The 22,174-nt window shown below is 38.3% G+C and overlaps 1 protein-coding gene across 4 annotated transcripts; it reads left to right on the top strand.

Annotated features, from left to right (window-relative positions):
* Positions 1-1,412: 1,412 nt before the first annotated feature.
* On the top strand, positions 1,413-21,931 carry LOC310762722 (lipase member M-like). Of its 4 annotated transcripts, none has more exons than XM_083614168.1 (11): positions 1,413-1,553; positions 1,587-1,692; positions 11,462-11,570; positions 12,607-12,724; positions 13,781-13,979; positions 16,314-16,423; positions 16,929-17,065; positions 18,003-18,149; positions 18,827-18,898; positions 20,108-20,173; positions 21,402-21,931. In XM_083614168.1, exons 2-11 carry the CDS (start codon positions 1,679-1,681, stop codon positions 21,633-21,635), a joined length of 1,206 nt encoding a protein of 401 aa, XP_083470294.1. In that variant the 5' UTR covers positions 1,413-1,553; positions 1,587-1,678; the 3' UTR covers positions 21,636-21,931. The 4 variants fall into 4 exon arrangements, with proteins under 4 accessions (XP_083470294.1, XP_083470293.1, XP_083470292.1 ...); XM_083614167.1 differs by lacking the exons at positions 1,413-1,553; positions 1,587-1,692 and adding exons at positions 10,451-10,491; positions 10,876-10,887; XM_083614166.1 differs by lacking the exons at positions 1,413-1,553; positions 1,587-1,692 and adding an exon at positions 10,475-10,887.
* The last annotated feature ends 243 nt before the right edge of the window (positions 21,932-22,174 follow it).

Raw genomic sequence — 22,174 nt, 5'->3', positions numbered from 1 at the left:
AAAGAAATATTACAAAATTAATGAAAGTTAGAATGATGTTGGACTGGAAAGTAAATGGTTACTATTAGCAATGGTTAAGACAAGGAGAATAAGGAAGATTAGATTAAATTCAAATTAAAGTAAGGGAAGATTTGCTGAGTATTTGATAAGAATTTGGAATACAGAAAAGGGAGGCATGAGGAAGTCGGGGAAGAAAGGTATAAGAAATTAAGATATGAAATGGTACATGTTTTTTGTTTTGTTTTTGTTTTTGTCTGTTTATGTATTTGTTATATGTTTGTTGTTGTTATAAAAACCTTTAATAAAAAATTATTTAAAAAAAAAGAAACTGAGAATGAGAAAATGAGAAAATGAAAATAATCTATCCCCTTGGCAAGGATTCTCTCAACCTGTGGTCTATGAGCTTTATTTAGGTGGTCTGCAGCAGACTAGAACACTATATCAATTGATTTCTACAGAATTCTATGGCATGCAACTGTAATACATGAAACTGCAATATAAGGAATAAACGAAGCCATCAAAATATATCACTATCACAGCACAGTACAATTGCCGTCAGAGGCAGGAAAAAGATAATTAAATGGTCCACCAGAAACCTCAACAATTTTCAAGCGGTCCATGGTTGGGAATTCTGAGGACCTACTGTGCTGGGGTTTATGCAGATTTTGAGAGGCTTTACATTTCTGTTACCAAAGCTGGGGAGGATAAACTATCTATGGTCTTTGTATGAATACCTCCCTCTCCCCCTGCATTTCATAGAAAATAAGTTTTAAGTTTGAGAGGTCCATTTGCCCTCCTAGGCAGGTGGTTTTGCAGATGGGCTCTGAGCCGCTCTAGCTAACCAGCTAATGGCAGGCCAGATGATCTGCTGCCACATATTGGCCTATGGCGGTAGGAGGTCTCAGGCATTCCCTTGGGCAGGGAACCAACTGACCAATAGGGGAACTTGGTCCTGTGTCCAGGGACAAGATAAATTGCCTCTTCCTTTTGACTTTTGGTTCAAAATGAAAAAAATCCCCCCAGATGGTCAGGATTTCCTGGGTGTATGGCAGCCCTATTAATCACTGAAAACCACATTCTCAGTTAAAACCACATTTTAAAATGCTGATATACAATTTATATGCCAATTAATATAAAAATAAACCTCTAAGTGGGTTACATTAAAACAACAACAAGGAAAAAGGAGAAACAACAATATACATTATAATGCTTTGTACAGACTTATCATTAGGCAAATGTTGGGTGTGTGATGATGCTTTCTTTCTCAACTGTTTTTATAGTTTCCAGAAGCTCCTGGCTAGTTGCCCTGGAACGTATAAAGACAAGGAAAGTTTCTTACAGTCCTTTTTCATTTCAAACACAGAGAGGCTCTAGACCCCAGCCTCTTGTCCTCAATCTGCACCCCCCTTCTCTCCCACTTCCTCATTCGCCATCATCATCACCTGCTATACGGGGGGTGCTAAGTGCCCTCTGTCTTTGAGTTCTTTCTCTCCTACTTTTAAGGCTCGCTAGGTTCTGGGAAATGGAAGGTCTGGAATGTTCTCTAAGAACAGGTCAGCAAGGTGTTGCTCCGCCTCTCCCATCAGGTCAGGAGGCGGAGGCGGTCTCCACCACTCCTCTGCTCACTCCCTGACACAAAGGTCTTCTGCTGTGTCTATTTGAAAACTGGTCGCTACTGATGCACAGCAACAGGTAAGCAAAAATACTTTCTTCCATGTCTCTTTTTGATTTATTTTTCGGTGACATAGCTTTGGTCTTGCATTTTAATAGCTTGCATTCTTAAGTTGTTCATTTAACAGTGTTATACACTGCTGAAGTACAATCTATAATTTTTTAGCAGACTTGCTAAAAATAATGGTCTGTTCCCAGCTAGAATTGGTGTCTGAAGGGTGCAGTAAGACTTTTAAAAAGTACTGGGGTTAGGAGGGAATGCTGTCTGGTGTCATGACTCACTCGGCGCTGTTGGGTCTAGCTCTAGCATTGCAGATACTGGAGGAAGATGAGAAGGAATGGAAGTGATAGGCTGGCCCCCAGTCGACTTCTGCTTTTACCACAGCTGCAACAGTGTGAGCTCTGACTGCAGTAAGCAGGTCGGAGCATACACCAGTACTGTGAGGGGCAACGTTAGGCTAAACGACCCCTGAAAAGGCTTGGAAGGAAGCTCAAGTCAAAGGAACTTCGGCAGTGTCCTTTTAGAGTCCCGGCACCCCTCGCTGAAGAAAAAACAGCTGAGGGGGGGGGGGAATCCAGGCACAGAGAAGAACAGCAAACAGACCGGTGAAAAGCCTCACATCACTGAAGCAGCGACAAGATGGTAAAATCTCTATTTCTATATTAAAATAAACATAAAGTGGTAGCAGCAGTAACAAAACCTAAAAGGAAATTAGACAGGGGGGGGGAAGGAACTCGGGGGGGGGGGAAATCCCTCACGGAGCGAGTAAACCCAAAACAAGATAAAGAGTAAAAATAGCGGAGGAGAAGTAATGCTACCACAAAAGTAAAGGGAAGACAGAAGAACAGAAAAAAATATGGAGAGAGTGTAAAGAAGTCACTCAGATTGCAATTAAACTATTTGAAAAGCACACTATCTGAAACGGACTTACTACAAAGTGCAAAGCGGGACAGGCTGCCTGTTGTTGGAGCTGGGTGGAGGAAAGCAGCTGCTTTGAAACTGAATGTCCTTGAAGGAAAGATAACGACAAAGGAATAAGGAATGCTGTGGGGAAAAGGAGGGGAATTTCACAAATAAGATAAGATGGCGTCAAAGGTCTGAAGACACTGAGTAATCATCAAAGAGGAAGAAGGAGGAAGTGACGAAGACAAAATAGTGAAAGAGAAGATTAAAGGAGGGCAGAAGCTAGCAAGCAGAGCAAATAAGAACACAGTGACACCCAACGGACAAAGTAGGAAAAGCAGTAATAAAGGAAAATTGGAACAATAGAAGGACATCTGGTGGTCGAAAAAGAGAACGCAAAATGTCTCATGCAATTAAAAAACAGACTGGAACTGGAAGTCAACAGCAACAATTAAGAAGAAACTCAGGCCTTGAAGAAATGGATTTGAGGGAGCTTATTATTAGTTTGAAACTGGACGTGGGAGGATTGAGAAGAGAGCTGGAAGAAAAAATCAATACAATTGATGGGAAATTAGAAAAATTAGAAAACACAATGAAAAAAATGAAAAAGAAAATGAAGAAATAAAGGAAAAATTAACAGAAGTCTTAGAAGGAATGAAAGAGACAGATAAGAAAGTACAAGAAATTAAGAATAAGAATCAACAAATGGATGAGATGGTGAAGAAAATTAGCAAAGAACAAAGGGAACAAAGAAAAGAAATGGACAAATTGAAAAAGGAGATGGAGGAACAAAAAGCAATCAAGGAAGCTACTGGGGATGCACTAGCAATGATGCAGATGCAGATTAAAGAGAAGACCTTGAGATTCAGGAATGTGCCAGAAGAGGAGAAGGAGGATATTTGGAAGAAGATGACTGAAACTTTAGCAAAGTGGCTACATTTACAGGAAAAAGACATAATAGAACAGACAGAGAAAATCTTCAGAGTGAACTCAAGGAAAGCAAAAATGAACAAATGGCCGGCAGACTGCATCATTGTATTCACATCGAACTGGATGAAAGATAAGATCCTCCAAGTAAAGAGTAAGAACAAATTAACCATAGATGGAAAGGAAATAATAATTTTACGAGAAGTCCCACCTAGGCTGTTAAAAAAGAGACAGCAATTCTAATTTCTAACAAAAGCACTAAAGGCCAAATCAATATCCTTCAGATGGGAATACCCAGTGGGAATTTCCTTCAACTTCAAAGGAAAAAGAAGACGATATGAGACATTTGAGGAAGCAGATATGTTTTGGAGGAAGTATCGAGGAGAATTAGGAGGTTAAAGGTATATAGGTCGGAGCTAAACAGTATAAATTGAGAGCATTTGCAGATGATTTAGTATTGACGTTACAGGAGCCAGAATCTAGTACTAAAAGGGTTTTAGAACTAATTCAAGAATTTGGTCAAGTGGCAGGATTCAAATTGAACAAGTCAAAGACTAAGGTTTTAGAGAAAAATTTAACACCGATTGAAAGAGAGAGGTTTCAGAATGAGACAGGTCTGACTGTGGTTAAGAAAGTGAAATACTTGGGGATTAACATGACAGCAAAAAATGGGAACTTATTTAAAGATAATTATGAAAAATGTTGGACGGAAGTGAAAAAAGACCAAAGAAATTTGGTCAAATTTGAAGCTTTCCTTGTTGGGTCGAATTGCAGCTATAAAGATGAATGTATTGCCTAGAATGCTGTTTTTGTTTCAAACTGCAAATTGTGGACAAGATGGATTGTTTCAAGAAGTGGCAGAAAGATATATCTAGATTTGTCTGGCAGGGCAAGAAGCCCAGAATAAAATTCAAGATATTAACTGATGCAAAGGAAAGGGGTGGATTTGCCCTGCCAGACTTTAAACTTTACTATGAATCAGCAGCATTCTGCTGGTTGAAAGACTGGCTGCTTCTTGAGAACACAGACATTTTGGACTTAGAAGGTTTTAACAATGTCTTCGGGTGGCATGCATATTTGTGGTACGACAAGGTTAAAGCACATAAAGTATTTAAGAACCATATTGTCAGGAAAGCTTTGTTCAATGTTTGGATAAGATATAAGGATTTATTGGAAAATAAAACCCCAAGGTGGCTGTCACCAATGGAAGCAAAAGCCCAGAAAAAGCTCAATATGGAGGCCAAATGGCCAAAATATTAGGAAATTTTGGAACAAGAGGGAGATAGACTAAAACTGCAGAGTTTTGAGAAACTAAAAAACAAAGTGCGAGATTGGCTTCATTACTATCAGATAATGGAGGCATATAATTTGGACAAGAAAACTGGCTTCCAGGTGGAAAAATCAAAATTAGAAACAGAACTGTTAGAACCCAAAACTAAGATTTTGTCAAGGATGTACAACTTGCTGTTGAAATGGAATACACAGGATGAAACGGTGAAATCTGCTATGATTAAATGGGCACAAGATATTGGTTATAACATTATGTTTGCTGACTGGGAACAGTTGTGGACCACAGGTATGAAATTTACGGCATGTAATGCCTTAAGAGAGAATATTATGAAAATGATGTACAGGTGGTACATGACACCAGTCAAGCTTGCAAAAATTTATCATTTGCCCGATAATAAATGTTGGAAATGTAAAGAAACTGAAGGTACATTCTTTCACCTTTGGTGGACGTGCCCAAAGATTAAGGCTTTCTGGGAAATGATCTATAATGAAATGAAAAAGGTATTTAAATATACCTTCCTGAAGAAACCAGAGGCCTTCCTTCTGGGCATTGTCAGCCAATTGGTGCCAAAGAAGGACAGAACTTTTTTATGTACACTACAACAGCAGCAAGAATACTTATTGCAAAGTATTGGAAGACACAAGATTTACCCACTTTGGAAGAATGGCAGATGAAGGTGATGGACTATATGGGATTGGCAGAAATGACTGGCAGAATCCGAGACCAGGGAGAAGAGACGGTGGAAGAAGATTGGAAGAAATTTAAAGACTATCTACAGAAATATTGTAAAATTAATGAATGTTAGAATGATGTTGGATAGAAATTAAGTGGTTTCCAGCTGTAATGCTTTAAGAATATGGAAGAAGGGTATAAATAGGTAAAAAAAAAATAATTAAAATGATGTTGGATTGGAAATAAGTGGTATTAGCAACAAAGTTAATAAGAATATGCAAAAATGAATTGATAATGGATGAAAATATTGAGTTATAAAATGTTAAGTTATAGAGATAAGATAAATGAAAGAGGGTAAGGATTTGCTGATTTGATTATGTAAATGGGAATACAAGAAGGGGAGGTGTGAAGAAGTCAAAGAAACAAGCAAATGAGTTTTAAGTTATGAAAAAGAATTGTTTTTAATTTTTCTTATTTTTTCTGTATGTTTATTCTCATTTTTTGTTTTTTTATTATGTGTTTTTGTATATTTGTCTTTGTAAAATCTTAATAAATATTTCTTTAAAAAAAAGAGAATTAGGAGGCGGGAAAAGAGAAGCAAGAAATGAGGAAGGAAGAAAGGGAGAGCTATCGGATGAGGCGGAAGAAGAAGAAAGAGCTCAGCAAAGGGTGGAAGGATAAAGAACTACGCCAGTGGTAAAGAATCAGACCAATAACTATCACAAAACCCTTCTCCTTTACCACTGCAGATAATTTAAACTCTTTCCACTAACTTTATAATTTTTCAACTAATATAGAATGGAATTTAATTTGTTATCTTGGAACGTAAATGGTTTAAATAATAGGAGGAAGAGGCAGAAAATAGAACGTATCTTAGAGAGGCAGAAGTGGGACCTTGTTTGTTTACAAGAAACCCACATCAATACTAAGCATAAAAGACTATTGGTAAAACCAAAGTTAGGGGAAGAATTCATCGCATCTGATGTAAGAAAAAAGAGGGGGGTTGTAATGTATGTTAAAAGCAAATATGAACCAGAATTGTTATATGAAGATAAAGAGGGGAGTATTGTAATAGTCAAAATATCACTAGAGGGGGAACCAATTGTGGTAGCGGGAATCTATGGATCAAATAAAAGAAAATCAGAATTCTATGTTAAAGTAAGATCATTATTAGTGGAATATATAGATATGAGAATTATTGTGTTAGGGGATTTAAATGGAGTAATGGAACCAGAATTGGATAGATCGCAGAAGAAGAGGGGGGGAAATGAAGGGAAGTTGCCAAAAAGCTTTATGGAAATGGTAAAGATTTTTGATTTAGTGGATATATGGAGATATAAATATCCTGTCGAAAAGGAGTTCACATATTTCTCAGAAGCAAAAAATTTGTATAGTCGAATCGACAGTATATGGATTACTAAGGATATGACAATTGAAGCAGAGAATGCCGAAATATTACCAAAAACACTTACAGATCACAATCCAGTATCATTAACTCTTAAAGGAGAAGAGGAGAAAGGGAAAAAAAGGTGGAGAATGAATGTTTTCTTATTAAAAAATGAAAAAGTAATACAAGGAGTATTTTGTTGATGAAGGAGTATTTTGAAAACAATTGGAGGAAAGGGACAGATGTTAAAACAGTGTGGGATGCTGGGAAGGCAGTTGTTAGGGGATATTTCATACAACAAAACTCAATAGCATATAAGAATAAAGAAAAAAGAAAAGGGAACTCTTAGAAGAAATTAAAAGGAAGGAAAAATTGGCCTATGCAAGCAAAAATAAAGAGAGATTAAATCAAGAAATTAAATTACTGAGAGTAGAATATAATAATATTATAGAACAGGAGGTAGAACAACAAATCAAATTTTGGAAATATAAAAATTTTGAATGGGCAAATAAACGAGGCAAGATCCTTGCCTGGCAATTAAAGAAACAAAGAAATGAAAAATTAATAAATAAAATAAAAGTAGAAGAGAGGACAATAAGGGATATGACAGAAATTAAAAAAGAATTTGAAAAATATTACAAAAAATTATATCAAAAAGATGAAGTGCCAATAGAAGAAATAGAGGAATATATAAAGAAAAATAAATTAATAGAGATAGCAGAAGAAGACCATAAATTATTAAATGAACCAATATCAACCGTAGAAATTAAGGAATCAATTCAAAAATTAAAAATAGGGAAATCCCCAGGTCCAGACGGCATACCAGCAGAATACTACAAAGAAATGTTAAATGAATTAATCAACCCACTAAAAGAAGTAATAGAGGAAGCGGTAGAGAAGGGGAATATTCCAGACTCTTGGACTCAAGCGTATATAACGCTCCTGCCAAAACAAGGTACGGACTTTGAATCTGTCTCAAATTATAGACCCATTTCATTGTTAAATTTGGATTATAAAATTTATGCAGGATTATTGGCTAACAGGTTGAAAAAAAATTATAGGAAAAATAGTACATAAAAATCAGGCTGGATTTGTGGAAGGCAGACAAATAAAGGATAATATTAGAAATATAATAGACATAATGGAATATCTACAAGTAAGAAGAGATAAACAAGCAGCCCTGATTTCAATCGATGCGGAGAAGGCTTTCGATAAAATCTCATGGGAATTTATGAAAAAACTATTAAAAGAATTGTGTCTAGGTGAAAAATTCCAAAAAGGTATAAATGCAATATATAACCAACAGAAAGCAAAAATTATTATTAATGGAGAGTTTGGAGAAGAAATCAATATTTTTAAACGTACAAGACAAGGATGCCCCCTATCCCAAATGTTATTTATAATAGTATTAGAGGTTCTATTAAAGAAAATAAGGCAGGACAACCAAATAAGAGGAATAGTAGTTGGTGAAAAAAGATACAAGTTTGCAGACGATGTTATGATCACAACAGAAAATCCCCTACAATGTACACCTAGAATACTGGAATACATAAACGAATATGGCAGATTAGCAAGATTCAAATTAAACTATGGGAAAACTAAAATATTAGTGAAAAATATGGAAGAAAAAGATAAAGTGAAATTACAAGAAATTACAGGATTGGAAATTAAAAAGAAAATAAGTTATTTTGGAATAAATTTAACAACAAACACTACAGATTTAAGTAATGAGAACTATGGGAAAACATGGAATGAAATAAAAAATGATTTGCAAGTATGGGGGAAATTAAATCTTTCTTTACTAGGGAAAATATCGGTAATAAAGATGAACATATTACCAAGGATGATGTTTTTATTTCAAAGTATCCCAATACTAGGAGGAGATAAATGTCTTAATAATTGGAAAAGAGATTTAGCCAAATTCGTATGGTCAGGGGAAAAGCCAAGAATAAAACACAAAATAATGATAGATAAGGAGGAAAGAGGAGGATTTGGTCTCCCTGACATGGAGTTATATCTTGATGCGGTGGGTCTGAGCTGGCTAAAAGAATGGATCAAATTAGATGACTCGGATGTATTGGATTTAGAGGGAGTAGAGACGAAATTCGGATGGCATGCCTATCTAATAGATGAAAAAGTCAAAGTACATAAAGGCTTCCTAGGGCATATAGTTAGAAAGTCTATATATAAAATATGGGAGAAATATAAAAGACTCCTAGAACCGAAAACTCCCTGGTGGGCATCGCCGGCAGAAATTGTTGCAGTGAAAAAATTAAATATGAAAGAAAATTGGGCTACCTATAAAATTCTATTAAAGGAAGAAAACGGAGAATCGGAATTAAAGGATTATACAGAAATTAAAGCTCATATTAGTGATTGGTTCCAATATATTCAAATTAAGTATAAATTAGCAAAATACAAAAAGTTAGGATTTGAAAAAGAAATATAAAAATTCGATAAATACTTAATACAAGAAAAATCAAAAAATATATCTAAATTGTACAATCTGATTTTAGAGTGGGAAACAAAGGATGAATTGGTTAAAGCGTCAATGATTAAATGGGTGCAAGATATTGGGAAAAATATTATGTTTGAACAATGGGGAAAATTGTGGAAAGAAGATATGAAATTCACTATGTGTTATATATTGAAAGAAAATTGCCTCAAAATGCAACATAGATGGTATTTAACACCTGAAAGAATAGCAAAAATGAATAAAAATTGTAGTGATGTCTGCTGGCGATGCAACACTGGAAAAGGGACTATGATACATATTTGGTGGAACTGTTTAAATATCAAACAATTTTGGGAAATAATTTATAACGAAATGAAAAAAATGTTCAGATATTCATTTAGGAAAACACTAGAAGGTTTTCTATTGGGAATAGTACCAGGAAGCCTAAAGGAAGAAGACAAGACCTTATATTTATATGCAACAGTAGCCGCAAGGCTATTGATTGCGAAAAACTGGAAAAGTGGTATTGTACCGACAAAAATAGAGTGGCTTGCCAAATTAGTGGAGTACTACAATATATCCAAAACAATGGGAGAAATTGGAAGGATCTCAAAAGAGAAGATAGATAGGGACTGGAAGGTGTTTAAAAGATACTTGCAAGACCATATCGAAAAATCAGAACTCCTATTAGAATAAACAAGTTCTGTTTCAAACACTGAAATACTGAATAAGATGGATAACAATGTGTAATAGAAAAAGAAGTGTGAAATTAGGCTAAAGGTGTGTGAAAGAAAGTAATAGAAGTGGAAAGAAATTGCAATTGAGTAGATTGGAAGTCTAACACAAAGGTGGGGTGAGGGGTGGTGGATGGTGATGGGAAAAGGAATTATTTGTGGTATTGAGTGTAAGTATGTTTGAACACTTTTAAGGATTGTATGTCAAAAAAAAAAAAAAAAGGAAGTGGTAGGCTGGCCCCACCTCAACCCCACCTGGCTCTGTGTGGAGATAGGACTTCCAGCTCCGTTCCTTCCAGAGGGGGGAGAGAGTATTGTCAGAACTTGGGGCGGCAAAGCAGGCTGGGTAGGGAGGAGGTGGGTACAGCACTCTCTCCTACAACACCATGAGAAGGGACAATATATGCCTGCTTAGACACAGCATATGCCTGCAGGTTCACCCAGCAACATGTTAGGATATTTCCGTTCCACCTTAAAAGGGAGCAGGCTTTGTGAGTCACAGAGTCTGCGTATTTCCTGTTCACAGGAAGTTTATGTTTTGTCTATGCTTTCGTTTCTCTCTCTGTGCCTGAGACACTGAAGCAGGCAGTCATGTTTTTTTCTTTGTTCTGACCAACGCTGAATAAACTTGTAAATATGCTCTCCTGAGTGCATCTTTCGCTGTGCGAACTCTGCTGAAAGAGCGTGCACCAGCCTTGGAATGTGGCATGCTATTTCTGAGGCTTCGTGTCGCTAATTGATTGATACTGTATCTATGGGAGATCGATGGATCGTCCGGCATCGGTGTGGGGGCGTGATGGACTTTGTCTCCCTGGCAGTATCCCAACAGAACAGAGACTCTCATGAGTAAGGGCTGCACTCATGATGGCTTTTAGCTGGATGAGTGGGCACGGAGAAGTGGTTGAAACAACTACTCAGCAGTCTTGAGGTTAATGTAATGGAAACTGAACCCAGGCACCTTGGCCACTCTTCATAGATCAGACCCATCCCAGTCAACCCTTTGTCCTGTGGGACTCTGAGACTGAAATAGCTCTTTTCCTTGTACCGAGTCTATACCATTTCCTTACATACAAGAAAGAGAATCTGAGGACATGTTTTGGGATGGGGGCCAGGGCATTTGGGCTCGGCTTCAAGGATCAAAATCCCCTGGGAAGCAATTGGAGCATATTGAGCAACAACAACCAGTGTTGTTCTAGGGTAATGCCACAGGTTCTCTACAGCAGTCCTCCCTGCTGCTAGTATAAGAAGAACACTGCTGGATCAGGCCAAAGGTTCATCTCGCCCTTTTATCTCACCTTTCAACACCCATCATGTCTCCTCAAGATCATTCTTCAATATATTGAGTTTCCCCCCTGAAATCTTTTTCATTAGGGACTCATGTTTTCAGACTAGAGATCCTGTAGTTCTGTTTTATACACAGGTCCAAGATGTGGCTGTTTTGGGGAGTGGCCTGCTTAGTCCAACAGGCTCTGACATCTGAAGAATTCAGCAGTAGAAGACATCTGAATCCACAACAATTTATGACTATTGTAAGTTAATAATTCAGATGGCCTTGAAAACAGTGGACCATGTTCCTTATAATTTCATTTTTAAAACAGTTTTCAAGAGCACATGCATTTCCAGGAAGAAACTCCATGCTTGACAGGAGTTATTTCAAACTGCAAGTTAATCTGATCGTGTTTGAAACAATACTCTCTTGGCTAGATTATCTGATCTAGAAGACACAGTTAGCTTTGATAACTCCTTCTCGGAGCAGAGGTTTAGGAGCCTGGCTCCTCAGTGTAAATGTTGACATTTGCTACACAGGCATTAGCTGAAGCCTTAGGCAGCAGATTCATTATATTTCTCATGGTGAGAGATTTCTTTGTAGTTGCTTACAATACAGATTTGGTGTTCTGCATCATATCAGTACAGATTTCCTTTTTGTCTTTTGGTTGTGGAATGGAGAAAACCACAATCTCTCTGTGGTTATGTACACTTCACACAAATATACCCAGATGGGGGAAAGGGGGAATAAATTTGATTCAGTTCGCATTTCATGCTGAATCTACACAATTTGCATTTTCTGGAACAATACACAAACCAGAACAAAACCATCCTTGAAAACTGGCATGTCTTCAATTTTTGCATACTGTTCTCCAGCCAAGTAATGGAAATAGAAATGTATATACCAGAGTAAAGTGTTTTTAAAAATGCATATACAAATGAAAATAGAATACAAAAAAATCATTTTATTAGGCAAAAAAAAGGGTGTGTTTTGGGCAAACTTGCATACAATCATGTGTACATTATGAGAGTTTAGGGGAGGGATGTGGTGTTGTTGGACTACAACTCCCATAATCCTTGACCCTTGGCCATGCTGGCTGGGAGCTGGAGCTGGAGCCCAGCTATAGCCACAGATTTCCCATTCCTGGTGTAGGACTAGCAAAGTCACTTCACAATAATCTTGTCCCTCGGAAGTTTTTGTTTTTTTGGGATATTCAAGCCATTGTCCCAGAAATTGAATGATCAGATTTATTTATTTTTTAATCTAGCATTTCTATTTCCATCCTTCTCCACTCACAGCCCGAAGTTATTCAGTACTGGGGATACCCCAGTGAAGAGTATACAATCCTGACAGAGGATGGCTATTACCTGCAGGCAAACAGAATTCCACATGGAATACATAGTTCTGGGAAGACAGGTAATTTTGAAATTTAGCAGTAAATGCATTAAAATGCCACTTGCAATGGCTGATATCCCTATGTTCAACTTTAAAAATGTTACCCAGACTTCACTATTTTTTTCTTTCATTCAACTTTATTTGGAAGAAATTGTTGCAAGTTGGCTGAAATCACTTCAGTTGTGCTCAGTTGTAAACACACTTGATGATTCCTTCTTCATTATATCTGAGCAACAAGGTTCCCCAGATTAATCAATAATTCCAAATTATCAACAGTTAGAATAATTATCCAGACTTCTATTCATAGCAGAACACTATGAAATATCTTAAGTGGCGTGGGGTTTGGTTGAGTGACTTTTTTATGTCGTTTCAAAAATCAGTGCAAATATTAACTATCTCCTGATTCTTAGGAGAGTTGTTTAGAAACAGCCGCAGCAGTTGTGGCCCCTCTTCAGTGGCAGGCAGCAATCGCCTCAGAGACACAGCGTTTCACCCACAGGAGAGGCAAGGTCCTTGCCCTGTCATGGGACTGCCTTCACATTGTGGCAGGGAGAGCGTTGCAAATCGCCTCACAAGGATAATTTTATCAGACGTAGCCAGTTCTTCATCGGTTCATGTTGATAATGGTGGCAATGAGCTGCTTCACCCTACTCTGATCAAAGTGTATGGCGGATAACTTCAGTGGCAGATGGCAGTCACCTCAGAGGCACAGCGTTTCACCCACAGGAGAGGCAAGGTCCACCCACCTTCTCGCCTCACCTACTTCTGCTACCTTTTGCCAATGCTTCAGCACCGCCTCTCTGGATTGCTTGGGAAAAGTAGGCGGGGACATGTTGGCAGAAGAGAAAGTGGGCGGGGAAAGAAGTGTCACAGCGTTTTATGTAGGCTTACACAAAACATCGTTGCTAGTCTTCACACAATCTATGGAAACATTTTCTGAGGTCCTAGGAAATGTCTGGCTCATCTCCTTTGTACCTCCTGCACCCTACTCTGCTTGGCCTTGGGCTAGATACCAGTGGGAAATGTTGGTGCTCTGTGAGTGCCCATTCTCTATCTAATATTGTCTTTGTTTTCCAGGGCCTAAGACAGTTGCGTTATTGGTACCCGGTGTCGTTTGTGAAGGCAGGAGCTTGATTTCAAATCTTCCCAGCAATAGTCTGGGATTTGTTCTTGCAGATGCTGATTATGATGTCTGGATATTAAATAACAGGGGGACCACTTGGTCTAGAAGACATCAGCACTTCTCAATAGACCAAGAAGAATTTTGGAATTTCAGGTAAGTACAAGGGGCTATTGTTGCTTGGATGGAAGGGATGCTTTTCCTGAGAACTTTCCCAGGACTGAAAAAGCATTTTAGATGCATTGTATAGGCAATATAACACTATGAAACCAGATGGCACTCTAGAGTTCTGTCTTTCTCAACTATAGATTTCTCTATATGATTTTACAATGCGTTTAACTGAAATGCTTCATAGATGTATTTATTTTTATCATCATCATCATCAGTCTTTATTATTGCCCAGAGACCCAACAAATCATTATAAAGCAATACACAATTCAGACAGCCTACCTCCAGGTTAAACGGGAGCATCTCCACCCCCATTGTTCTACCCGGACACTGAGGTCCAGTGCCCAGGGCCTTCTGGCGGTTCCCTCACTGCGAGAAGCCAAGTTACAGGGAACCAGGCAGAGGGCCTTCTCAGTAGTGGCGCCCTCCCTGTGGAACACCCTCCCACCAGATGTCAAAGAGAGCAACAACTACCAGACTTTTAGAAGACATCTGAAGGCAGCCCTGTTTAGGGAAGCTTTTAATGTTTGATGCATTAGAGTATTTATATATATATATTTTTGGAAGCCGGCCAGAGTGGCTGGGGAGGCCCAGCCAGATGGGTGGCATACAAATAATAAATAATAATAATAATAATAATAATAATAATAATAATAATAATAACAACAACAACAACAACAACAATAATAACAACAATAATAATAACAATTATTATTATTATTATTATTATTATTATTATTATTATTATTATCCACTACCATTTTATGCCTTGAGCTGTAGCCTGTGAGGTCAAAAAAGAGTATGGAAGGTGAGATAGGGGTGGAGTGGAGTGCTCTGGTAATTTTTGCATTTAAGCCCTTTTGGTCTTAGACTCCCATCACAATAAACAAACAAACAAACAAACAAACAAGCATAGAAGATGGTCAGAGATAAGAAAGCAGATTGGATTAGAACCTCATTGTTTATGCTACAATGCAGATAAGAAGAAAGATCCTTTTATATTTCAGTACAGCTCAAATAATCAGAAGATATCATTACAGTGGTACCTCGGTTTACGAACTTAATCCGTTCCAGAAGTCCATTCTTAAACCGAAACCGTTCTTAAACCAAGGTGCGCTTTCCCTAATGAGGCCTCCAGCCACCGGTGCCCTTCCACTGTTCGGATTCCATTCTTAGACCGAGATAAAGTTCGCAAACTGGGACACTACTTCCGGTTTTGCAGTGTTCGTAAACCGAATCGTTCGTAAACAGGACTGTTCTTAAACCAGCCCAGCCAGATGGTCGGGGTATAAATAATAAATTATCATTATTATTATTACTATTATTATTTTGTTCAGACTTAAGGATAGGGATCATTGATTCTTGCAACCACCAATAAAAACTTTGCCACTGCTAATGTTCTAGCGTTTTTCTGGTCTTCCAGTAGGAACCTGACATAGTGAGCCTCTGATTTTCCCGGGAAAGATACCAGCAAGGGTAATATCAGTTCAGTCACCCAGAGCAGAATTTTAATTTAATTTGGGGGAATTTTAAGCATGGCACCACACTCCACATAATATCAGAGGGTAGTGACCCCCCAAAAGGCATTTCCTGCTCTTGCCCCTGCACTGTGGAATGCCCTTCCATCTTCCATATGAAAAGCATCATCAGTGTGATTCCGCACATCGTTCCTGATGTAGATCTTCATTCTCCACTTGGTTGTAATGAAGACATTTATTGCCACTTTGTCCTGGGTGTAGATCTTCACTCACTGCTTCCTCCCTGGAGGGAAGTGGCCCAATTTTGTGGTTCACCTCCAGTGCCAGAATATCTTAGGCCAGTCCTAATACAACTAGCATATAAGGCCATGAACAATTTGGCATTTAGATTACCTGATAAATGGTCCGCTCTTGTACAGATCTGTTAGTTCCTCCAGGCATATTGTGAAGACACACCATTTTGCCCAGACGTTCCAGGATGTATACCTTTTAGACTGTGTAAAGGGACTTCTGAACTACGATTTAAATTTAACGCAGTTGAGCGATTTCATATAATTTAATATAATTCTTTAAAATTATCCTTTAACATGTGGACAATGTACATATCTGAGAACCTATTGGGCTAGTTTAAGGGTGATGTAAATATTTAAATAAATCATAAATATATATTTACTCTTTCTCTCCTTACACTTTCCATAGGACAATAAACTTACAACGTTATCCTCCAAATGTAAGGGTATCATATGTAATGTATGGTACTGTTTGCATTTATACATTAATGTCCACAACTGTATGCAATTGCAGACAGGCAAAAATTCACCTATATTCTGTGTTTTTCTTTCAGCTTTCATGAAATGGCAATTTATGATATTCCAGCAGCCATAGACTTTATTCTGCAGAAAACTAAGCAAAAAAGCTTGTATTATATTGGCCATTCCCAGGGAGGTACAATGGGTAAGTTAATAAGAAAAGAATGAAATACCTTTTATTTTCTTGCCTTTTTGCATTATCAGGGACTTATTGGGGGTGTGGTCCAGTCTCAGGACTATTGGGAAGACTAGTTCAGAAAAGAAAAAGACAGATTAAAGCATAGCTTTTAAAAAAGAAAATAAAAAGCAGAGTTCACATACGTTCCATGAGAAAGTCTTTTCAGGATCAGGACTCCAGTATACAGGATCAGGCAGCGTACACAGCTGTTATCAGTTCCACAGCCATGAAGAATGTCCATTTGTGGTGCAAATAAATTTGTTGAATGACAGGCATTTCAAAAGAAGAGAAATGGGAAACTTTTGCCCTTGCAGATATTTGAGACTCCAGCTCCCATCAGCCCCAGCAAGCATGGCTGGTGGGCTCCAGCTCCTGCAACACCTGGAGAGCCACAGGTTTTTTTAAATCTTTTATTTGTTTGTTTGTTTGTTTGTTTGCAAGTGCTATGTTTAGAATTGTTTCTTTTTTCCAGGTTTTATTGCCTTTTCAACCATGCCACAGCTTGCTCAAAAGGTTAAACTCTTCATGGGCCTGGCTCCTGCCTACACATTGGATGGCATGAAAGGACTCCTTTCCTTAATTCTACGCCTTCCTCAAGAATTGATAAGAGTAGGTATTATTCAAGGCCCATAATTCTAATATATATTTTTCTTCTGCATCTTTATGGAGAGTTAGTCTTCCTGCCATCCGCTTCATTTCTTTATGTTGAGTGTGAGCTTGAAGAATTAGAAGGTTTGGATCACATGAACATTTGTAGCATGATAAGGTCAGAGTCACCGTGGACTTTAGAAACAATTTCATCAGACATATTATATTGAGAATCTGGAATATATATAAACATAAGTTATACGTGAATATACCCTTATGGATCTCAACACTGGAAGCCTTTCACAGAAAAGAGAAATGGTTAATGGAAATTCTTCTTCTTCTTTGGCGATTACTCGTAGCCAAGTAAGATTGTCTTCCAAGAACACGGTCTTAACAGTGAGTCCCTAAGTGACTGTGGAGGCCAATTCTAGATCCACATGTCCTTCCACAGTGCTTTTTGGTGGCTGCTCCCAGACAGGATGAAAACTCTATCACAGTCAGGGATGCTAGAATGGAATGATTGACATTCCAACCTGCATGCGACACAACCAGTATCATTTGCATTCTGCTGCTGTTCAGCTTCTGCCAAATATTCTGTTATTCATCTTACTGTCCACTATTGAGAATGCCCTTTTCCAGGACCCTACTCCCAAACTTTTAAGGAACTATCAAGAAGGCCCCATCTGCCAATTTTAACACCTGAGAGGTTGTGTGGGAAGAGGTTGTTGGAGCGCACCCCCTTAGAAATCTCTCCTCAGCTATCCAGAGCCAGGCCACATCAGAACCTGGCAGCAAAATTGCCTAGAATGCCCAGGCATCTCACCTTGAGCATGCTTGAAGAAAAGTGGTATATAACTGTAACATAAAGGAGATCTGTTCCTAACAGGAACCTCAATGTTTCCTTCCAAGAAAGGACAATTATTTAGTAATGCTTCAGATTTATTTATTTATTTTACAGCTTATATGCGGCAATAAAGAATACTGCTATTTCTTTAATGAACTAACAGCCATCAATGCCAAGTGGTGCAGCTATCGAGGGATTGACAAACTTTGTCTCCAAATCATGTCCTTATTCCAAGGACGCAATGAGAAAAACCTAAATGTGGTAGGTAGTTTTATTCTCTATCATTTATTCATTTATTTCTTTTTGAACGATCTTGCTGTGTACATATACAAAACAACAAAAGAAAATCAATCAAACAAAATAGAGTATTTGCCATAATTTTGAGTTCCTTTACACAGTTCTTCCATGGTGAAATTCTAGAGGCCTCTTTTAATAAATGTTGATCTATCTTTTAAAATTTATTTTCAAAATTATCTTCACGTCTAGTTGGTAGTTGGTCATTGACGCATGACCATAGAAGAGGAAATGCACAGCACTACAAAAACCAAAGAAGTTTCAGAGTGACTAATTTTAACTGCTTATGCTAATTTCCAGATGCAAATTTAGAAGGAATTACTACTGTAGGGCAGGCTGTGACCAGGTGACCTCTGTGCCTGCTCCATGTGCTGTCCAGGTGCTCACTGTTGTGAGGCAACGTCAAGGCCCCTGTTCTTCCTTCTTTATTCTTTATCAGCTGGATTCACTATGGGTGGGGGATACACATCTAGGTACCCAGACACCTCTTCATCAGAAAGCTGCTTCCTTGTGCTGCATGAAAGTGTCTGTATGCTGCACTACCTTGATTGCCATGACCTATCGCTTTGTAAATAAATATGTTCCTTGAAAATTTTTCAAGAATGTGAATATAAAAAGCATTTTCTTTTCTATTATTCTTCCAGAGTCGAGCAGATGTGTATCTTGGAATTTACCCTGATTTTACTTCTGTAAAAACTATTGCACACTGGAGTCAGGTACATTCTAACAAATACCTTCTCAGCATCTCAAAAAACGGGAATCAAAAGTCTGACGTTTCGACTTGCCTGTTTAGTTTCTCATGTTTCTGTTTTGGTACTAAGGTTTCCATTTCATTTTATAAAAGTGTAGTTTTCCAGATTACCGGACCACTCAAAAGTTATATTCTAGATACTTCAATATTCAAACATGAACTAACAACTCTTTGGATCTCATGGGAAGAACACAGGAAGCTGCCCTTTACTGCCCATTGCTCCTTTCAGTTCAGTATTGTCTACTCTCACTGGGAGCAGCTGTCCAGGGTTGCAAATTGTAGTATCTCCCAGCCCTACCTGGAGTTGCAAGGAATTAAATCCGGAACCCTCTGAGTGCAAGGCAGAGACTCTATCACTGATCTATGGCTCTTCCTGAATATTTAATTTTGACATTATAATTCTTCCTTATGTTCTTTTGCCATTGCTTATTCTCCTTGCTGCTGAGTTCTACAAGGGAAACAATGAGACTAAGGAGTAGAAAGCTGACAGGCAAGCAGTGGGTGGAGGAGGGAAGATGGAGGTTGGTGGGGTACTGCCCCATGCACCCGAGTGCACTAACATTCACTGGTGCCGGGAATCCTCACATTACGCAGAAGGTGAAACATATTGCAGTGGTCTTGACAGCTGAAGATTAGTGAAGGCTGGGCAAAAGAAGAGGTCAATATTGTGGGCACAGGCACCAATTCTATGGGGTGAGGATAGCTCCTCCCTACCAACATATGCCCGAATGGGGCTGAACCCCCTCAATCTTGAGGGGCCGGACTCAGTTTTTTACTATTTTCTCAGAAATGAGGATGATAGATATGTTAATAACCTTCTACCTGACTTTCTAGAGACACCACTGTTTTAAGCAGAGCTTATGGTCCTATCATTGGCCAGGGTGGATGGTGGGAATTCTGATACTGTCAAACCTCGGTTCCTGAACAGCTCCATTTTGGAGCGCCTTGGCTCCCGAATGCCAAAAACCTGGAAGTAAAAGTTCCCATTTTTGAATGCTTTTATGAAGCTGAACATCCGACGTGGCTTCTCTTTGAGTTCGACAACCGAAGTTTGACTGTAACCAAGATCTCTTGATTTTGAATTTTCTTGTGGGCCTCCATCTTTCAAGAGGATTTTGTTTTTTGAACGTGCACCAAATTTCAAATTGTGTATAAGTCTTTTCCATCTTTTTAGGTTGCTAAAACCAACCAATTTAAGTATTTTGATTATGGATCAAAGAACAAAGCTGTCTACAACATGGTAAGTGTTTTGGATTCTAATGAGAGATTTTGGCGGTAGGTTAAATGTTAATGTGAACCATGTTGCGATTTCTGAGTTCTTATATAATTACTTTGGGTGAGATAACACCAAAGACACCAAAGAACTGGTTGTAATTATGTGTTTATCTATGAAAGTGCATGCATTTAATGAGTAAGGCATAGAAAATTTCCTTATCCCAAGTCAGACTATTGTTCCACCTATCTGTCTATACTGATTGGCAGCAGCTCTGATTCTAAGCCCTACTAGAAAACCTGAGGGACCTATGACCTTCTACACACAAACCAGATGCTCTACCAGTGAGCTACCACTCCCCTCTAGATTTTGCCTTTTGGGATCCATTGAGAGCCTCCTTCCAGGCCAGATGGGCAGTGGGGCTTAGCTGAGACTAGTCTGCTGATATGTGCGGAAGTGGCTGCCTCTGCTATGTTACTCCACCTTTCAGCTGTTGGGGGGGGGGGAGGCTGAGCGACATCATCAAAGCCCTACTGCCCCTCAGGCTCAAATGGAGACCCTACCTCTGTCCTGAAGAGCACGTCCTCCTCATGAGCCATGAGGGCTCTCATTCCTTTTGCTATTCTTACTGCTCCAGAGTAAGGAGTTGGATACTTAATAGATAGTTAAAGAATGATTTTCAAGGGACAGATGTTAGACCTTCAATGTATCTGAAGATCCAAAAGATGTCTTTAAAAAGAGGAAAATATGCAGTAACAGCAGCGAGAATATTATTGGCCCAAAAATGGAAACAGGAACAACTGCCGACGCTCGAAGAATGGAGAATGAAACTGATGGAGTATGCTGAACTGGGCAAACTAACAGGAAAGATCAGATATATACGAGATCAAAAGTTCATTGAAGACTGGGGAAAATTTTCAGACTACCTGAAATGTGTATGTGATGAGCAAATAACGCTAGTGGGATTTCAAGAAGTTCTGTAAATGATAGAGGACTATTGTATTGATGAAAACTAAGTGTGTGAAGGTTTATAAAATGCAATATAAAATTAGGAAATGCGTATTTAAAAATTTGAATAATGGATGATTGTCAGAGAGGTTGAAGGAAGTCTAAAAGAGAAAATATGTGATATATTTAGACTGGATACTATAAATGTATGTTGGAAAATTTAATAAAAAAATTAATAAAAAATTAAAAAGAGGAAAATAAATAAAAGTGAACCTAATTTTCATCTTTCTGTTCTTTTTCTCAACAGAGTACACCCCCATTTTATAAGATAGAAGACATTACTGTGCCAACAGCTGTGTGGAGTGGTGGGAACGACATTGTTGTAACCAAAAAGGCTATTGAACGGCTGCTCCCTCGAATCCCTCATTTAGTTTTCTATAAGAATATTCCTGAATGGCAACATTCGGATTTTATCTGGGGTCTTGATGCACCAGACCAGTTGTTTAAGGATATGCTTTCTCTGCTGCAAAAGTTCAAATAATGTCTTAATATGAGGGGCAAACTATATACCTGATATTAATGCAGACACATTTTTAAAAAGTTTTACATTGATTGTTTTCTGTACTTATGTTCTTCTTTTCTGTCGCAAATAATATTAAAGGTTGGCTAGCAATAACAAAAGGATCTACGGAAGAAAAACACACAACAAAATTGATGGTAAAAATGTAACAACATGCAGGGGCACAGCCTCTAGTACTACTTATTATTATTATAATATATATTCATATTATATTGTGTAACCATGCATTATAGAATAAACTTGCTTCTTTTCTTCAATGAATCATGGAATTCTTTGCCAATACGAAGGGACCCCCAAAAGGCCAAAGAATATGCAGCTTGGAATAACTTTTTGTATTCCAGCAGAAGGTACTCCAATTCCGACTAACCCATGCAACCAGAGGTCAGTGAGGGAAATGTCACACATCGCTCAGGTTTGGCTATCAAGACCATGAGCCTCCATAGGGCGGCTGTCTCTTATTTTAGCAAATGTTTTCAACTGCTTGACCCCTGTAATACCTT

The sequence above is a fragment of the Podarcis filfolensis genome, assembly GCF_964270895.1.
Source record: "Podarcis filfolensis genome assembly, chromosome: 5".
In the NCBI taxonomy this organism is placed as follows: Eukaryota; Metazoa; Chordata; class Lepidosauria; order Squamata; family Lacertidae; genus Podarcis; species Podarcis filfolensis.
The sequence above is the reverse complement of the archived record's forward strand: the minus strand, read 5'-3'. Positions and strand labels throughout refer to the sequence as shown.

Bases quoted from the DNA above. Each gene is read 5' to 3' on its own strand.
- LOC310762722 (XM_083614166.1), top strand. From the start codon at position 10,796: ATGGGAGATCGATGGATCGTCCGGCATCGGTGTGGGGGCGTGATGGAC. The intron at 10,888-11,461 runs GTAAGGGCTGCA...TTTTATACACAG, and splicing joins CAGAACAGAGACTCTCATGA to GTCCAAGATGTGGCTGTTTT. The intron at 12,725-13,780 runs GTAATTTTGAAA...TTTGTTTTCCAG, and splicing joins ACATAGTTCTGGGAAGACAG to GGCCTAAGACAGTTGCGTTA.